General features: G+C 41.5%; 2 protein-coding genes and 1 non-coding gene across 3 annotated transcripts; 2 read left to right on the forward strand and 1 right to left on the reverse strand.

Moving 5' to 3' along the window:
* Positions 1-949: 949 nt before the first annotated feature.
* LOC146709258 (uncharacterized) lies at positions 950-6,007 on the reverse strand. The gene is made up of 2 exons (XM_085456286.1): positions 5,778-6,007; positions 950-3,966 (listed from the first exon to the last, which is right to left on the reverse strand). Exons 1-2 carry the CDS (start codon positions 5,956-5,958, stop codon positions 3,047-3,049), a joined length of 1,101 nt encoding a protein of 366 aa, XP_085312412.1. The 5' UTR covers positions 5,959-6,007; the 3' UTR covers positions 950-3,046.
* A 2,792-nt stretch (positions 6,008-8,799) lies between these two features.
* Positions 8,800-14,051, forward strand: gnl3 (G protein nucleolar 3). The gene is made up of 15 exons (XM_085456287.1): positions 8,800-8,892; positions 9,090-9,148; positions 9,313-9,453; positions 9,629-9,748; positions 9,827-9,907; positions 9,988-10,123; positions 10,231-10,334; positions 11,068-11,218; positions 11,339-11,426; positions 11,610-11,787; positions 11,891-12,033; positions 12,254-12,390; positions 13,071-13,219; positions 13,448-13,514; positions 13,607-14,051. The coding sequence occupies exons 1-15, from the start codon at positions 8,880-8,882 to the stop codon at positions 13,705-13,707; spliced, it is 1,668 nt and encodes a 555-aa protein (XP_085312413.1). The 5' UTR covers positions 8,800-8,879; the 3' UTR covers positions 13,708-14,051.
* LOC146709260 (small nucleolar RNA SNORA47) lies at positions 10,833-10,965 on the forward strand. The gene has a single exon (XR_014920674.1). It is a non-coding gene; the product is annotated as a small nucleolar RNA SNORA47 (small nucleolar RNA).
* Positions 14,052-14,350: the final 299 nt, after the last annotated feature.

Below are 14,350 nucleotides of genomic sequence, written 5' to 3' on the forward strand. Positions count from 1 at the left end.
CACATTGTGACAGCCTGTTTAAAGGTTCTTGATTGTACATGCTGCTTCTTTGTTTTTATATGCCTATAAAGTGCATTATTGTAACTAAAGAAAATGGCACATTTCACTGATTGTGGTGTAGTACAAAGGCACAGCATACTCCATTCTTTCTCCAGATAAGCCATGGCATTGATGCTAAAGTAAGAGAAACAGGTCAGTGTCCCTAAGTGTATGTATTGTGTAATGAATATAAAATAGTCAAACCTAACTACAACTTAGTATATATTGTTTTGGGGCAGTGGATTTCTCCAAATTAGCCATCTTTGCAGGGACAGGAATTTGTTATTGACATACTGCAAACTAATCTGTGCTGCTAATAAACACTGTAAAGCTGACAGCTAACAGTTCTTGAGCTTACTCTGACTCAACAACTAGCAAAAGCTTGTCATTCTAAGAAACTTCCCCAGCTTTTCCAAAACTGTATTGCTTTTGAGCAGACAGGTGTTATTTAGAAATGGTTTTCAATGTTTACTTCGAAGGCCAAGGAACTTGAATGCTAAAGATGCGACAATGAATTAGAATTAATTTTCTGAAGCAGCTGAAACTCAGTAGGAGTTTAATTACATTCAAGACTTGATTTAGCGGTACTGAGTAGCACACATTTAATCAGCATTCTTAAATACAGCCATGGCACAAATAACCTTCATTTGTCCAAAGTCTGAGGCGCTTTCATAGTTTAGTAGTTATACATTTGCCTCCCATATGAAGAGGCTGTGCTCAAATCCTGGGTAGTATTATTTAGAATTCACTGGAACATTGCAATTCGTCAAACAAGAAAATTCAAGCTGCCAGAAGTTTTGTCTAGATGTGCAAACATTAGTGTCTTGTACCTTTGGATGCTTGATGTGATTGGCTATGAAAATAATCTCTCTTAGAATACTTTGGCCACATATGAGACAACAGCAACAAATACTCAACTGCTAGTTTATTAAAAAATAACATTTAATACATATTGATACAACACTGTACAGTATAATGTGTGCGCAGGGGAACAAAGATGTCCCAGAGAAGACTGTGAGTTGGGCTGCTGGTAAGTTGAGAAGATGTGCTGGAGTTTAGTTCTTTTTTTTTTTTTTTCATGCTGCATTCATCACATGTAGAGGGACAAATGATGCGAGACAAGGCCTCCTTAGCGACTCAGCTCTGACACACTCTGGAAAGACCACTCTTTCGTTATCGTTCATCTTTTTGCACGATACGTGGATACAAGTTTCTTTTTTTGTATTTACTTCAGCTACAAGCAGAGAAAAAATTAAATTGATCATAACTGTTTAATGCTTCTCAACTGCCCCCAGTTATGAATGCAGCATTAATCCTGAGAGGAGAAACTGATGAATCTGCTGTGAAGGGATCAATCACTGTGAAGAGGAAGGACTTTAATCCATGAAAAACCAATCATAACTCTTAAGTGGAGGGAGGCCACTCCAAAAACATTTAAATGATCACTACTGTGAATGAAATCCCTGAAAAACCACACAGTTTCTGCTAATACTGCCTGGTCCTGTCATAGTGTCAATTCCTGCATCATCCAGGACTAATGCAATAGTGCATGTCATTAAAACAAACAAAAAAAGACATCACAAAATTCCTAAATGTATAATGGGTCAGAAACAGTGGATTTTATACAGAATCTCACAAAATAGTGGTGCACTCTCCTGACAGATGTATCCTCCTTTTAATCAACATCATGAAACAAGAGTAACTTTCAGACATGCGCACAGTATCCTAATGCACCTTGGACACTTTTCTGTAGAGGTCAAACCTCACTAAAGTCAGACCTTGTAATGTGCCACTTTGTGCACAAGTCTGAAATACATCCAGTCACATTACTGGATAGATAAAAACACAAGAATGCCAAAGCGCATGCCTCTTGTGCTCTTTGACAGGTGTTCAGCTCAGCAGACATTCCTTTATGATGCCTTTTAGCTGCGTAATACAGAACAGGTAGGGACCTGTCCGAGCCTGTGTGAGAGGGTCAGGGGACGCTTCTTTCAGCAGCACCTTCATTGCAACACACAGAGAGACTCTTCTCCTGACAACAATGACAGAGAGAAATAACCCTAAAGTGTGCACATTGTTTGCACACACAGGAAAAACTGTTTGCACGACTCTTCATCTCTGCAGTGGAAGCAGTAAGTTATGTGAACACAAAAGTTTGTGTTAAAATGACATGTGCCGTAAGTTTAACAGGCTGATAAGGCAAGCATGTCTGAAAAGGGCTCATGTGAGATAGCAGCATGTAAGTATTTAATGTAACAGCACCTAATTTTAAAAAAAAAAAAAAAAAAAAAGAAAGTTAAGTTAGACAATAAGAAAATTGTTGGAGATAAATGTTAGATCAGACTCTTCCTTTTATATCAGCCACATCTCCAGTTTACAGGGCTTTTTTTTTTTTTTAAAAAATGCTACATTTAAAAATAAAAGTATTTTATTTTAAACGGCAGTGCTTTAGCCATGTAATACACAGGTTTTATTTACCAAACCATCACTATTAGCTCTGTTTGTTAGCTAATAAAATTAAGATGATTTTATGCATACATTGCTCTTTAGTTTAAGTCATAAAGTGAGAGATTTTAAAACTCATGTGTGACTTGGAAGTGACCGGCTGCTCATAAGCTGTGACTGTGCTGGACATTCTTGCAGATCTTGATGTGTCTCAGCTTCAAGATGTGGGTGGAAGACTTCTTCATGCTATTTATTTGACTAAAGAAAGGCTAGATATTACAGAAAGTCTAGCTAATGACGCAAATGGTGTCAAATATTTAACACTCAGTGACAAGTACAAAAAATGTGTTAAACAACAAACTAAACTGGCTAATATAAATTCTATTGATGGACTGAGGATTATTAGGTTAGAAAAAAAAAAAAGTTCTCCAGGATTTGCAGAATTTTTCGATCCTGAAATATTGGAAGAAACAACTCATCGTCCTAATGGCAGCAATTTGAGCTTTTTATAGAAAAGTTTCTTCAAGATTCACACAACAGATTGTATAGCAACACAGTTGCATCATTGCCCTGAGAAATATGTTCCCTCACGGCTATGGGTCTGAAGATGCCTTTTGATTTTGTCAGAGCGGCTGAAGCACTTGCCACACACAGGACAACTGTATGGCTTTTCTCCTGTGTGGATCCTCATGTGCACCTTCAAGTGAGCCATCTGTGTGAAGCCCTTTCCGCAAATCTGACAGCGGAACGGTTTTTCTCCCGTGTGGCTACGCTGGTGTTCTTGAAGTCTGCCTGAGGAGCTGCAGCATTTTCCGCATACTCCACAGCGGTAAGGTTTTTCCCGAGTGTGCACTTGCACATGCACGTGTAAGTGGCCAATGTGACTAAACGCCTCACCGCAAACTTTGCAACAGAAAGAAGACATGTGGCCTTGTAGGGGGGACTTCTGATGGGGACAGTCTACGGCGCTGGCTCCCTGGTTCCGCATGTGAGAAGCCTGTCCTCTGTTCGCTGCGTTTCCAGCACCCTTAGCACCAACCATCTGTCCGCCATTCTCCACCCCAATAATGTCAATGTTGTTCTCGTTTGAGCAGTTTGGATTGACCGGTGCAAGAGGCTGGGCGCCGTTGTTGGAGGAAGTCGAGCCTCTGTGGCCAGCTCCGCTCTCTGCCTTCACATGCCTCGGGGGACCTCGAGATCCAGGATCCCTTTCCCTGTTTTCCACACCCTGATTCTGCGGGACGTTGGATGTGTGTGGGCCATCCTGAGGATATTCATTTCCAACACGAGGAGGAGAGAACATATTCTCTGATGTGCTGCAAGAACCATGTCCCCGAAGCTGATCATCCGCTTGGTTGGCCCGCATATCTCTTTTGTCCTTGATCTGAATAGGAATGCGTTCTTCGTGCCCCATGCTGGGACTCCACTCGCGTCGCGGATGCTCACCATCCTCCTCGTCCAACAACGCCATGGACGGACGATCTGAAAAGACATTGGAAGGAAGCTGGTCAGACGAAACCACTGACTGCATTGAAGAAAATATGTTAACAGCCTGTTGATGACATTTGAAATCAAATATTAAAATCCCTTGTTCCTCAACACAAGAGCTTGAAGAAATGGTAGATGCATCTTCTTTGTTAACCTTTTTCTGTTCTTTCTTTTTAACATGAAACAGGCAAAGAGCTGAACGTGCGACACTCTTAAGTAAAACTAATAGAACAGAAATATTTCATTTTAGTTATGCCATGTTAAAAATCTGACGTGGTCACAGCTTACAGTACGAGTGACATGGTGGCATCCTAAACCTTTTGTTTTATGACCAATAATGGCAAGACTATGGCCTAAAGACATACTCAGTAAATACAGTGTATGTGTAGTCTAGCTACAAGGGTAAAGTTAAAGTGTACCATTTTAAAGATACCATTCAAAGTCTGTTGATGGTGACATGTTGGACATCCTGTCTATATAATTATTACAGATGTTTTAACTGCATATTTTGCATCAGGGTCACTGAGGTCATTGTCCCAACAACTTATTTCAATGCATTTTCCCCAGAAAACTAAAGCAAACCAGGCCTTTGTGGTGATTGCCCAACCCCACACCTCCTTTTGAAACCTGAATAACAAAAGAGTGTGCCTGTAAATTACTTTGGGTCAACTTCTTTTGTTTTAAATTATTCTATATAGATAAAGTTATGCCACATTTAGCCACTCCAATCTTAACTGTGCAGATCTGGTGAAAGTCCCACTTTCTGTCAGTGCAAAAAATTAAAAAAAAAAAATTCCCTGAGATATCTTCATATAAAGGTGAAATTTCAACCTTATGTCTGTTTCTCTTTAACATAAAGTAATGCTGCTGTAGTAAATGAAAGAAATCTCTCAGCATGACTCTTAAATTGTAAGAGATGCATATGTAATATTACAGAAAGGTTTCAAGTAGCTTGTTGCCCCAACTATGTTATAAAACAGGAGAGTTTAATTGTTAAATTTTTTTTTTTCAAATCCTTAATTGGTTTGGGAAGTTTTATTGTAGACAAAGCTATAAAACTTTCAAAAACAGATGCAGCAAAAAGTCAGACATTTATGCCGTCCTTCACATTTTCCAAAGCCATTCATTAGGCTAAACTGGAGTCTTTGCCTGGTCCATTCAGGCACCCCAGGCCTTATGTTTAACACCCCTGACTTTAAAGTGATGTATTAAAAGAAATTACAGAGGATTTAACAGGAATTTGGTAATTTAGATTAATGTGTCATGCAAACAACAGTATCTATATTTCTAATAATTAAATGGCATCTCTGCCAGCACTTTGGAACCCGAGTGAATTATGGGTGTTTGTGAATGAGGGGTTTAAGACCGGGGTAAACAAACACTGCTGACACATCACTTGTGTGGTGGTTTGTTTGCTTTTCCTTCTCCAGCATGTGTGACTGTCAGATAATGTATGCGTCTGCAAAACAAATTCGTTAGTATACACACAAGGATCCAGATACAGCTCAGTGCTAGCCCGGGTATAGGCACTAGGCTAGTAGACTAGCAGGCTGGCTAACGAACAAAGGTTGCTATCGCGCTAGCCCCTACACAACAACAGCACCAGCAGCTAACATCAACTAGCTTGTCAGCGACCAAACTGGACTTGCTTGGAAGCGGGTCGAAATTATTCTGCTGCTGCTGCTCTTCATCATTGACGTTTCTGTTTCAGTTCCTCTGCCTACCAATCCCCGCTTCCCCGCATACACTCGGCTAATAGTGCAGAAGAAGAAACCACTGCACCGTTAGCTTAGAGTGGAGCTAACCTGGCCATATTTCAATCCCAGCCTCTCGCAGCCTGCGTCTCAGATGGTCGTTCTCCCGCTCCCGGATCGCTATCTCCTCCTGGTACTCCAAAATCGTGTCCTCGACAGATTTGTAAATCTCCTGCGCAGCAAGCATGAGACGCTCAGTCAAAAAGACGTTTAAAAATTGCAGTTTGGTCATTTTTGTTTTGGGCTGCACGGAGCTCCTGCCACCAGCTAAAACGGACCAAAAAAAAAAAAAGATGCTCGACCCCGTCACGTGACCCCCAACTACTTTCTTCTGCCTTCTTACCCCCAGGGATTGTCTTCCAATGATTTTTGTTTTTCGTTATTTTTCCTGTGCTTTGACTTGCAGTTTTGGGGTTGTTTCATTCTTATTGTGCAGAATGTTTTCAATTTCTTTTATTCGTTTCAAATTCATTGGGCTTTTTTTTAAATGTAATTCCAACACGTATCCGTTTCTGGTGATTTAAAATTTGCACTCAGGAGCCAGCAAGAATGAGAACACACAAAAATAAGGAATACAAATAATATTTGCTGTGTTATTTATTTATTTATTTATTTATTTATACAAAATATCACGTGTACATAAGATTTGTTGCAAGAGTTGTTGAAGCTAGGGTGAGAAGAGAGGTGATGATCAGTGAGCATTTGAGATTGTTGATGGAGAAGCACAGAGTAAGTCATAAGGAGCTGCACTGTGCCTTTGTGGATGTAAAGAGAGAATATGACAGGGTGCCAAGAGAGGAACTGTGACACTGCAGGAGAAAGTTAGAAGTGGCAGAGAAGTATGTGTGGGTGGTGCAGGAAATGTATGAGGTAGGAGTGAAAGATGGGTTCAAGTGGAGGTGGGATTGGGTCTGAGCACCTTTTTGTTTGCAGTGGTGATGGACAGGTTGACAGATGAGGTCAGACAGGAGTGTTCGTGGACTGTGATGTTTGCAGATAACACTGTGATCTATCTGGAGGTATGCTCTGGAGAGAAAAGGAATGAGCAAGACAGGGTAGAAATGTGTGAAAGAGAAGGATGATGGGTATAGGGAAGCTGATAAGAGCAAAGGTAGTGAAAGTGGGTGAGTTAGGATACCTGGAGTCAACCATCCAAAACATTGGACAGTGCACAAGAGAGGTGAAGAAGAAAATTTAATCAGGGTGGAGTAACTGAAGACAAGTGTCAGGAGAGATTTGTGACAGAAGCATAACAGCAGGAGTGACAAGGAAGGTTTATAAGTTACTAGTTAGACCTGGTATGATATACGGCTGGAAGACAGTGTCACTGACCAAAAGAGAGGAGGCTGATCTGTAGTTGGCAGAACTGAAGATGTTGGGATTTTCTGTGGGAGTGACCCGGATGAATGAATGAGATTAGAAATAAGTACATCAGAGGGAAATCTGAGGTTGAACGCTTAGGAGACGAAGTTAGAGAACAAGACTCCTGAAAACTCAGTGACTGGATTAAACACACACACACACACACACACACACACACACACACACACACACACACACACACACACACCTTCATACATCAAGCTGCTTTTTCCCACTGTCATTGTTGCACTTTTCTATTGCACTGTTGTGTCTGCACTGTCTTGTGTCTGTATTGTTCTGTTCTGTCTGGTTTCATTGTGTTTAGTTTTGGGGGGTTTTGTTATTTTTGCACAATCGCACTTTATGTAGTCCTGTGTTGATTGTCTGTTATATGTTATATGTAGCACCATGGTCTTGGAGGAACATTGTCTCGCTACACTGTGTACTGTACCGCTGCACGTGGTTGAAATGACAGTATGCCACTTGACTTGACTTGACTTGACTTGACTACAAGCCCATTATCATCAATGGAGCTCCAGTGGAGAGGGTGCAGTCCTTCAAGTATCTTGGTGTCCACATCTCCTCAGACCTGACATGGGCTGCCCACATTCAGGTCCAGACCAAAAAGGCTAGGCAGCGCCTGTATCACCTACGACAACTGAGGAAGTTCAGGGTCTCTCCAAAGATCCTCAGGATTTTCTATACAGGCGCTGTGGAGAGCATCCTCACACAGAACATGACATCGTGGTTTGGGAACAGCTGTGTGAAGGACCAAAAAGCTCTCCAGAGAGTGATCCGTACAGCAGAACGCTGCTGCAGGATTGCTCTCCCCCCGCTTCAGGACACCTACACCAGGAGATGCCGGACTAGAGCAGCGCAGATACTGAAGGACCCGTCCCATCCTGGCAACAAACTGTTCCAACTTCTGCAATCTGGTAGAAGGTTCCGCATCTTCCGGGCAAGGACAGAGAGACTCAAGAGGAGCTTCTATCCCCAAGCCATCCGTGCCCTAAACACACACACCCGCCCTCTCACATCATCTATAATTGACTGAGACAGGACTCTTCCAGACACTAAACCAAGGCACAATGTACATTTCAATTCCTTTAATTTTAAATATGTTTATATTGTCTATCCTGTAAAATAGTCAGATGTCTATTCATATTAATGTACAGAATTCATCTGCTTGCTGCTACTACTGCACATTCACCCAATGTATATACTATATGTGTGTATATATATATATATATATATATATATATATATATGTATATATATATATATATATATATATATATATATATATATAATGTTTTTCCTCTACACACCCCCCCCCCCCCCCCCCAATTTTTTTTGCTCATGTCGAGGAGCGTGTCAGGCTACATTTCACTGTGTGTTATACTTGTATAACTATGCATGTGACAAATAAAGAACCTTGAACCTTGAACCTTGAAGACTGAGATATTTGACTACGTGTAGAGGGGGGAAGGTGGATACACTGGACACAAGATGTTGAATATGCAGCTGCCACAGAGGAGGAAAAAAGGAAGCCCACAGAGGAGATTCATGGACGTAATGAAGAAGGACACGGTTGGAGCTACAGAGGATGAGGCTGAGGCAGATGATCCGCTGTGGCGAAAGAAGAACAAGATTGTAACTAAACCCTCCTGACCAGCAGGTGGCGAAATCCCAACCACACGCTGAAAGAACCGGAAGTGACATGACATCAAACTTCTCCGTCTCCCACGTGTGAGAGCATTTCAGTCACATTGGTAGGTCTGCGGCTCCATCATGAAACGACCAAGTAAGTAAATAACGTTGTTACAATAATACTTCATTATGAATAAAGTGGAATAATTATACAGAGCTTTACTGGTCTGTTAATCACGCGGTTAACGAGCTAGCGGCTGTCATTGGTGGCCGGTAAACCTGTTCAGTCTGCTTTAGCGCGGCTTCCAGCTAACAACCACTAACTGTTTTATTCTTTTCTGTCGTCTTCAGAGTTAAAGAAGGCAAGCAAGCGGCTCTCATGTGCCAAACGTTATAAAATACAGAAGAAGGTAAGCGCCTTAACTTTGACACTAACTTCTAGCAGGACGTTTGAGTAAATGTTTCCCACAGGAGGCCCATGTGGACCAGACTCTTTTTTTTTTTTTTTTTTTTTTTTCAAACGGATTTTTGTGTCCCCATGTAACTGAGTGACCCAGTCTTGTCGTGTATTTAGGTCCGGGAGCACAACAGAAAGCTAAGGAAAGAGGCAAAGAAGAAAGGAGTGAGCAAACGAGTGAAGAAGGATATCGGAGTGCCCAACAGTGCTCCTTTCAAAGAGGAGATCCTCAGAGAGGCAGAACAGAGGAGGCTACAGGTTAGCAGTCAAATGGCTTTTCTTGCGCACATCATCACGGGAGCATGTTGAAGGTTAATGCACAGTCCCGATCTAACCATGAAAAAGTCTGTGCTTTGATCATCATGACATTCATGTGCAGTATGTCTCTTGTGTTGGTAAAGTGTAAGAGTCTTTCAATGAATCTGTCTCATAGGTCGAGGAAGAAAAAGAAAAGAGGAGGCAAGCTAAAAAGGAGCAGCGAGCTGAGAAGAGGAAGAAAGAGAAGGAGGCTGCGAGTAAAGCAGCAGAACCCACGGCGAAGAAGGCTCGCAAGGTAAAAAGGCCATCGCTAAGACCTTATGTGTATTCAACTTTTAAGCTCTTCTCTGCTGACCTTGTCTTGTTTAAATAGGATGACAATGGAACTCAGTCAGAGAAAAAGCCTGCCCCAGACAGGAGCTCAAAACACTTCCTTTGTGCTGAATTAAACAAGGTAAAGCTACCTGCTCCCAGGTGTGGTCTAACCCTGGAGAATAATAGCTCTTAACGCTCAAGGGATCTCCTCTGTTTCAGGTAATCGATGCATCCGATGTAGTAATAGAAGTCCTCGACGCTCGTGATCCACTGGGGTGCAGGTGTCCACAGCTCGAGGAGGCTGTGCTGCAGAGAGGAGGCACCAAGAAATTACTTTTGGTTTTAAACAAAATAGGTAAATTGACTTGGGATCCTGCCTCATGTTTCACGTACAGTTTAAACCCTGATGTGTTTGCGTGAATTTCATTGGATTAAACTGGTTTTTGGCTTTGTCTGTTGCAGACCTGGTGCCAAAAGAGACCGTGGAAAGGTGGATCCAGTGTTTGCAGCAGGAGTTTCCTGCTGTGGCATTTAAAGCATCGACACAGCTGCGGGATGGAGTTGTGGTAGGTGGTGCATTTTACTCTCCACACTTTAAAAACATGAAGACTTTGCCATTCAGATTTTGCCACAACAGCCAGTAGTTCCGTAAGTTTGATTTATTTAGTTCTTTTTACGCTGGATGCGTGGCACAACCCCAAGTAGATTTGTGTCTCCGCCTGGGATTGAAAAAGAGTCAATTCACCTGAGATTTTGCACAGTGAGATTTTGCTAAAATGATTTTCTTGCCATCACCCAACATCATAACTAAAAAGCGAAAGGGAGACTGATCACATCTCATGTTTGGTCAATACTGAACTGGTGACAGCTCCAACTTTCTGCTTTGAAAGCAGTCCACCGTCTGTTTAGATCACAGATGCAGTTTATTCATTTTCACGAGTTGTCTGTCATAGAGGGCTGAAATAACGAGCGTGTTTTAAAACTGTTATTCAACAGTGGCTAGTGTGAGTTCTGTGGTTACTAAGAAATGTTAGAAATTAGGGTTGTTGTTTTTTTTAATGATGTGGAGGACTGAGAAGGTTGGACAGCTTCTTCTGTGCTGTTATAACTGGTTATAGCCTCCAAGAGTAGTAAACAAACCACATGATTAATTCAGCCTGTTCTACGCAGAGCTGAGATGTGTTTGTGGATCATTTTTAAAAATCTCTATGCATGCAGACACGAGGTATCCATTTTTACAAAAGAGCAATCCTCAGCCACTTTAACTGTTCATGATATCTCTGTTTCGCTCTTCATTAGAAAGCCAAAAAGCGCAGGATAGTGGCCTCTAATGAAGTGCTGGACAGATCCAGAGGAGCAGCCTGCTTTGGAAACTGTTGTCTTGCAGAGTTGCTCATAAGCTACGCTGATAAAACGCAGAGTGAAGGTTCACTCCGAGTCGGCGTAGTCGGTAAGTTTTTCTTTTTCTTTTTTTTTTTTTTTTTTTGCCATCAATGTCCTTGATGGGTGTTTCATTCACTGTCAATTGTTCAGGGTACTGAATCTTTTGCACACTTGCTTTTACCTTCAGGTTTTCCTAATGTTGGGAAGAGCAGCATCATCAACAGTATAAAGGGGTCCCTAGCATGCAATGTTGGCATCAAGAGAGGCACCACCAAGTAAGTGGCAATCTTTAAAAATCCAGTCTCTAAGTAGAACTCTTCTGTATCACTGCTTGCAATTGTTCTGTTTAGTTTGCTTTAAAAGTTGTAATTTAAGTGAATATTGGTGGTGAATACGTTTCTCTGACCCTCTCGCTTGTTTTGCATCATCATTTTTTTTACCTCTCTACAATTCACCAGAATGATGCAAGAGGTGCACATCGCAAAGAATGTGAAGCTAATAGACAGCCCAGGAGTTGTGGCATCGCCATCCAACCCTCCGGCCTCGATGGCTCTGAGGAGCCTGCAGGTGGAGGAAGGCGGTGAGAGTGTGCTGGAGGCTGTCAGGAATCTGCTTAAGCAGTGTGATAAGACCCAGGTACGAAGAGTTTCTCTCACAGGAGGTGTTAACATTACAAATTTGGTCGCTGCTGTAAATTACAGTTTTAATAAATTAAGGTTATTTGTTCTGATTGTTCCAGATCATGCTTCAGTATAACATCCCAGACTTCAGAAATTCTCTGGAGTTTCTGACCCTTTTCGCCAAAAAGCGTGGTTATTTGCAGAAGGGCGGCGTTCCCAACACAGAGCAGGCGGCCACCACGTTTCTTGCAGATTGGACAGGGTGAGTGTGCGCACTTTTATACTGTCTTGGGAAGGTGGGCAGCTGCAGTGCATGACTGGAAATGAGGACAAAATGCACTTCTGGAGTTCATCATGAAGACTTCTAATCCAACTCTGATCCAGATACTGTGCTGTACTGAGCTGTAAATATGCTGCTTGGCAAACTGCTTAGTGCTTTTGAATTAAAAAAAATCCTGCTCTCTGGCTTGATGTCTCCTCAGAGCCAAACTGAGCTACCACTGTAAGGCACCAGAAAACCACAGCCTTCCTGCCTACCTGTCTGATGCCGTGGTCACTGAGATGCAGAATGGCTGGAATCTAAACAAAATAAAAACGGGAAACAAGGAAACTCTGAAAGGTATTAATGTGAAATTTTGTGAAGTTTTTTTTGGGGGGGTGAGTGTCATTGTGTAATGTAAGGCAAACACAGTACACTATTACAGAGGTAAATGGTTCCCGGCCACTTTATTAGTTACACCTGGTTAGTTACTGGGTTAGAGCCCCTGTTGCCTTCAGAAGTGCCTTAATTACTGGTGGCATAGATTCAGTGAAGTGCTGGAAATATTCCTCTGGTTTTGGTCGATACTGAAATCCCAAAAGATTTCAGAGGAAGCAGGTTTCAGCTGATTTTTGAGTTTTGTGACATGGTCCGTTATACTGCTGGAAAAGGACATTGTCAGCAACATTAAACATAATAAATAATAAGCAAATGATGCTCAAATGGTTTTAAGAGGTCCAAAATGTGAAATGGACCAATCCATCTGACACAACTATCATGCACATTTAGAGTCATAAAATCACCTTCCTTTCCCATCTGATGCTTGTTTTGAAATTCAGGGATTGGTTGATAGAGGTCTAGAAATAAAAGTTGAGAGTGCAGGAAGTAGTTACGGTTAATATTAATGTTCTATTCGTGTGAGGTGTAAAGAATTGCAGTTTGGCCTTTTGAGGCCTCAAGTGGGCTTTTCAGGTCAGCACTTGTGAATGTATTACAGTGTTTTCATTTTTTAATCTTGTTGAAAACATTCCCTTTTGCAGCTGTTAGATTTCCAAACCAGGCCAGCAGTATAGGATTCACCTCTAAAGGGCCGACTTCAGGTTTGCTGAGTGTCGCCGACATCCCTGAAGGAAAGCCTGGAGCTGCAGCCACAGAAGAAGAAGCAGAGCAGAACGAAGAAAGCAGCGAGGTAATTACAGATGGGAAACCTGTCAAACAATAGAGCTGCTTAAAATGTTAATGATGGTCCACTCTTCTGGAAATGAGGACAAAAATGCAAGTCTTGAATTGTTCATGAAGACTTCTAATCCAACTCTGATCCTGATGACTGGAACCCTTTTTTTTCTCTTAATAAAACACACTGTATATTTTTGAGCTTGTTGAGTTTAAATAACTGAACCATCCGCTCTTCTTACAGACTGAAACCACAGAGGACTCGAATAAAAAGGAGAAAGCTGAGAAACTACAGAAAAAGACAATCAAAAGTAAATGTTTTGAAAAAGATTGCTTTCATTTGTCACTAGAATATTGGTCCCATCAAGGCAGCTACTTAACATCTCCTGCTTTCTCGTTGCAGGAAAAAAAGGAAACGTGCGTTTTCAGTCTGTCCCCATTGACATCAGCCTCTCAACAGCTATCACAGACGACGCCTATGACTTCAACACTGATTTTAAATGATTGAGCGGGTGCCTGCAGCCTGGTGGACATTCAGACTTTGGATTCAGCAGAATGCATGAAAATGATGATATACAGTCACTTGGGTGCCTTCACTTGTCCTGCTAGTGGACTGATTTCAGAGTACAGCTGGGTTGAACCCAGCTTACTGTGGGATTAATCTGAAAGTTTTCAACTGATAAATCAGTCGGTTTGTTTTTCTTGGAATGACCACCAACCAAGAGATGGACTTTATTGCATAGCATGCATCTGTATATATCTGATTCTTTACAAGATCTTTGTAATATCTTGTATTGCAGTGTAAATAGACATCGTACTACCAAGGTAATAAACCTGAAAAGAAACAATCTGTTGCCTTCTGCTGTGTGGAGTTTGTTTTTTTTAGATCAGTACATTTCAATATGAAAACCCTCTTTAATTCAGTTTTATTTATATCTACAGAGCCTACAGTAATACCAGAGAAAACCTGAACAATCAGACAACCCCCTATGAGCAAACATTTGGTGATAAAAACTAACTTTTCTAAACTCCCTTTTAACAGGATGAACCCTCCAGAACCAGGTTCAGGGAGGGACATCCATCTGACACAACCCACTGGGAAACATCTTAGCCTAATTTTAAAGGTATTAACTACAGTGTCTTTGTT

This window comes from Copadichromis virginalis, linkage group LG5 (assembly GCF_057382275.1).
Source record: "Copadichromis virginalis isolate Kocher_CV1m ecotype Utaka linkage group LG5, C_Virginalis_male_GT1.1, whole genome shotgun sequence".
Lineage (NCBI taxonomy): Eukaryota > Metazoa > Chordata > Actinopteri > Cichliformes > Cichlidae > Copadichromis > Copadichromis virginalis.

Excerpts from the sequence above, each read along its gene's own strand:
- LOC146709258 (XM_085456286.1), bottom strand. The coding sequence starts at position 5,958 with ATGACCAAACTGCAATTTTTAAACGTCTTTTTGACTGAGCGTCTCATG. Across the intron at positions 3,967-5,777 it reads TGGGATTGAAATATGGCCAG|ATCGTCCGTCCATGGCGTTG; the intron begins GTTAGCTCCACT and ends ATGTCTTTTCAG.
- gnl3 (XM_085456287.1), top strand. Across the intron at positions 9,908-9,987 it reads TTTGTGCTGAATTAAACAAG|GTAATCGATGCATCCGATGT; the intron begins GTAAAGCTACCT and ends CCTCTGTTTCAG. Across the intron at positions 12,034-12,253 it reads TTTCTTGCAGATTGGACAGG|AGCCAAACTGAGCTACCACT; the intron begins GTGAGTGTGCGC and ends ATGTCTCCTCAG.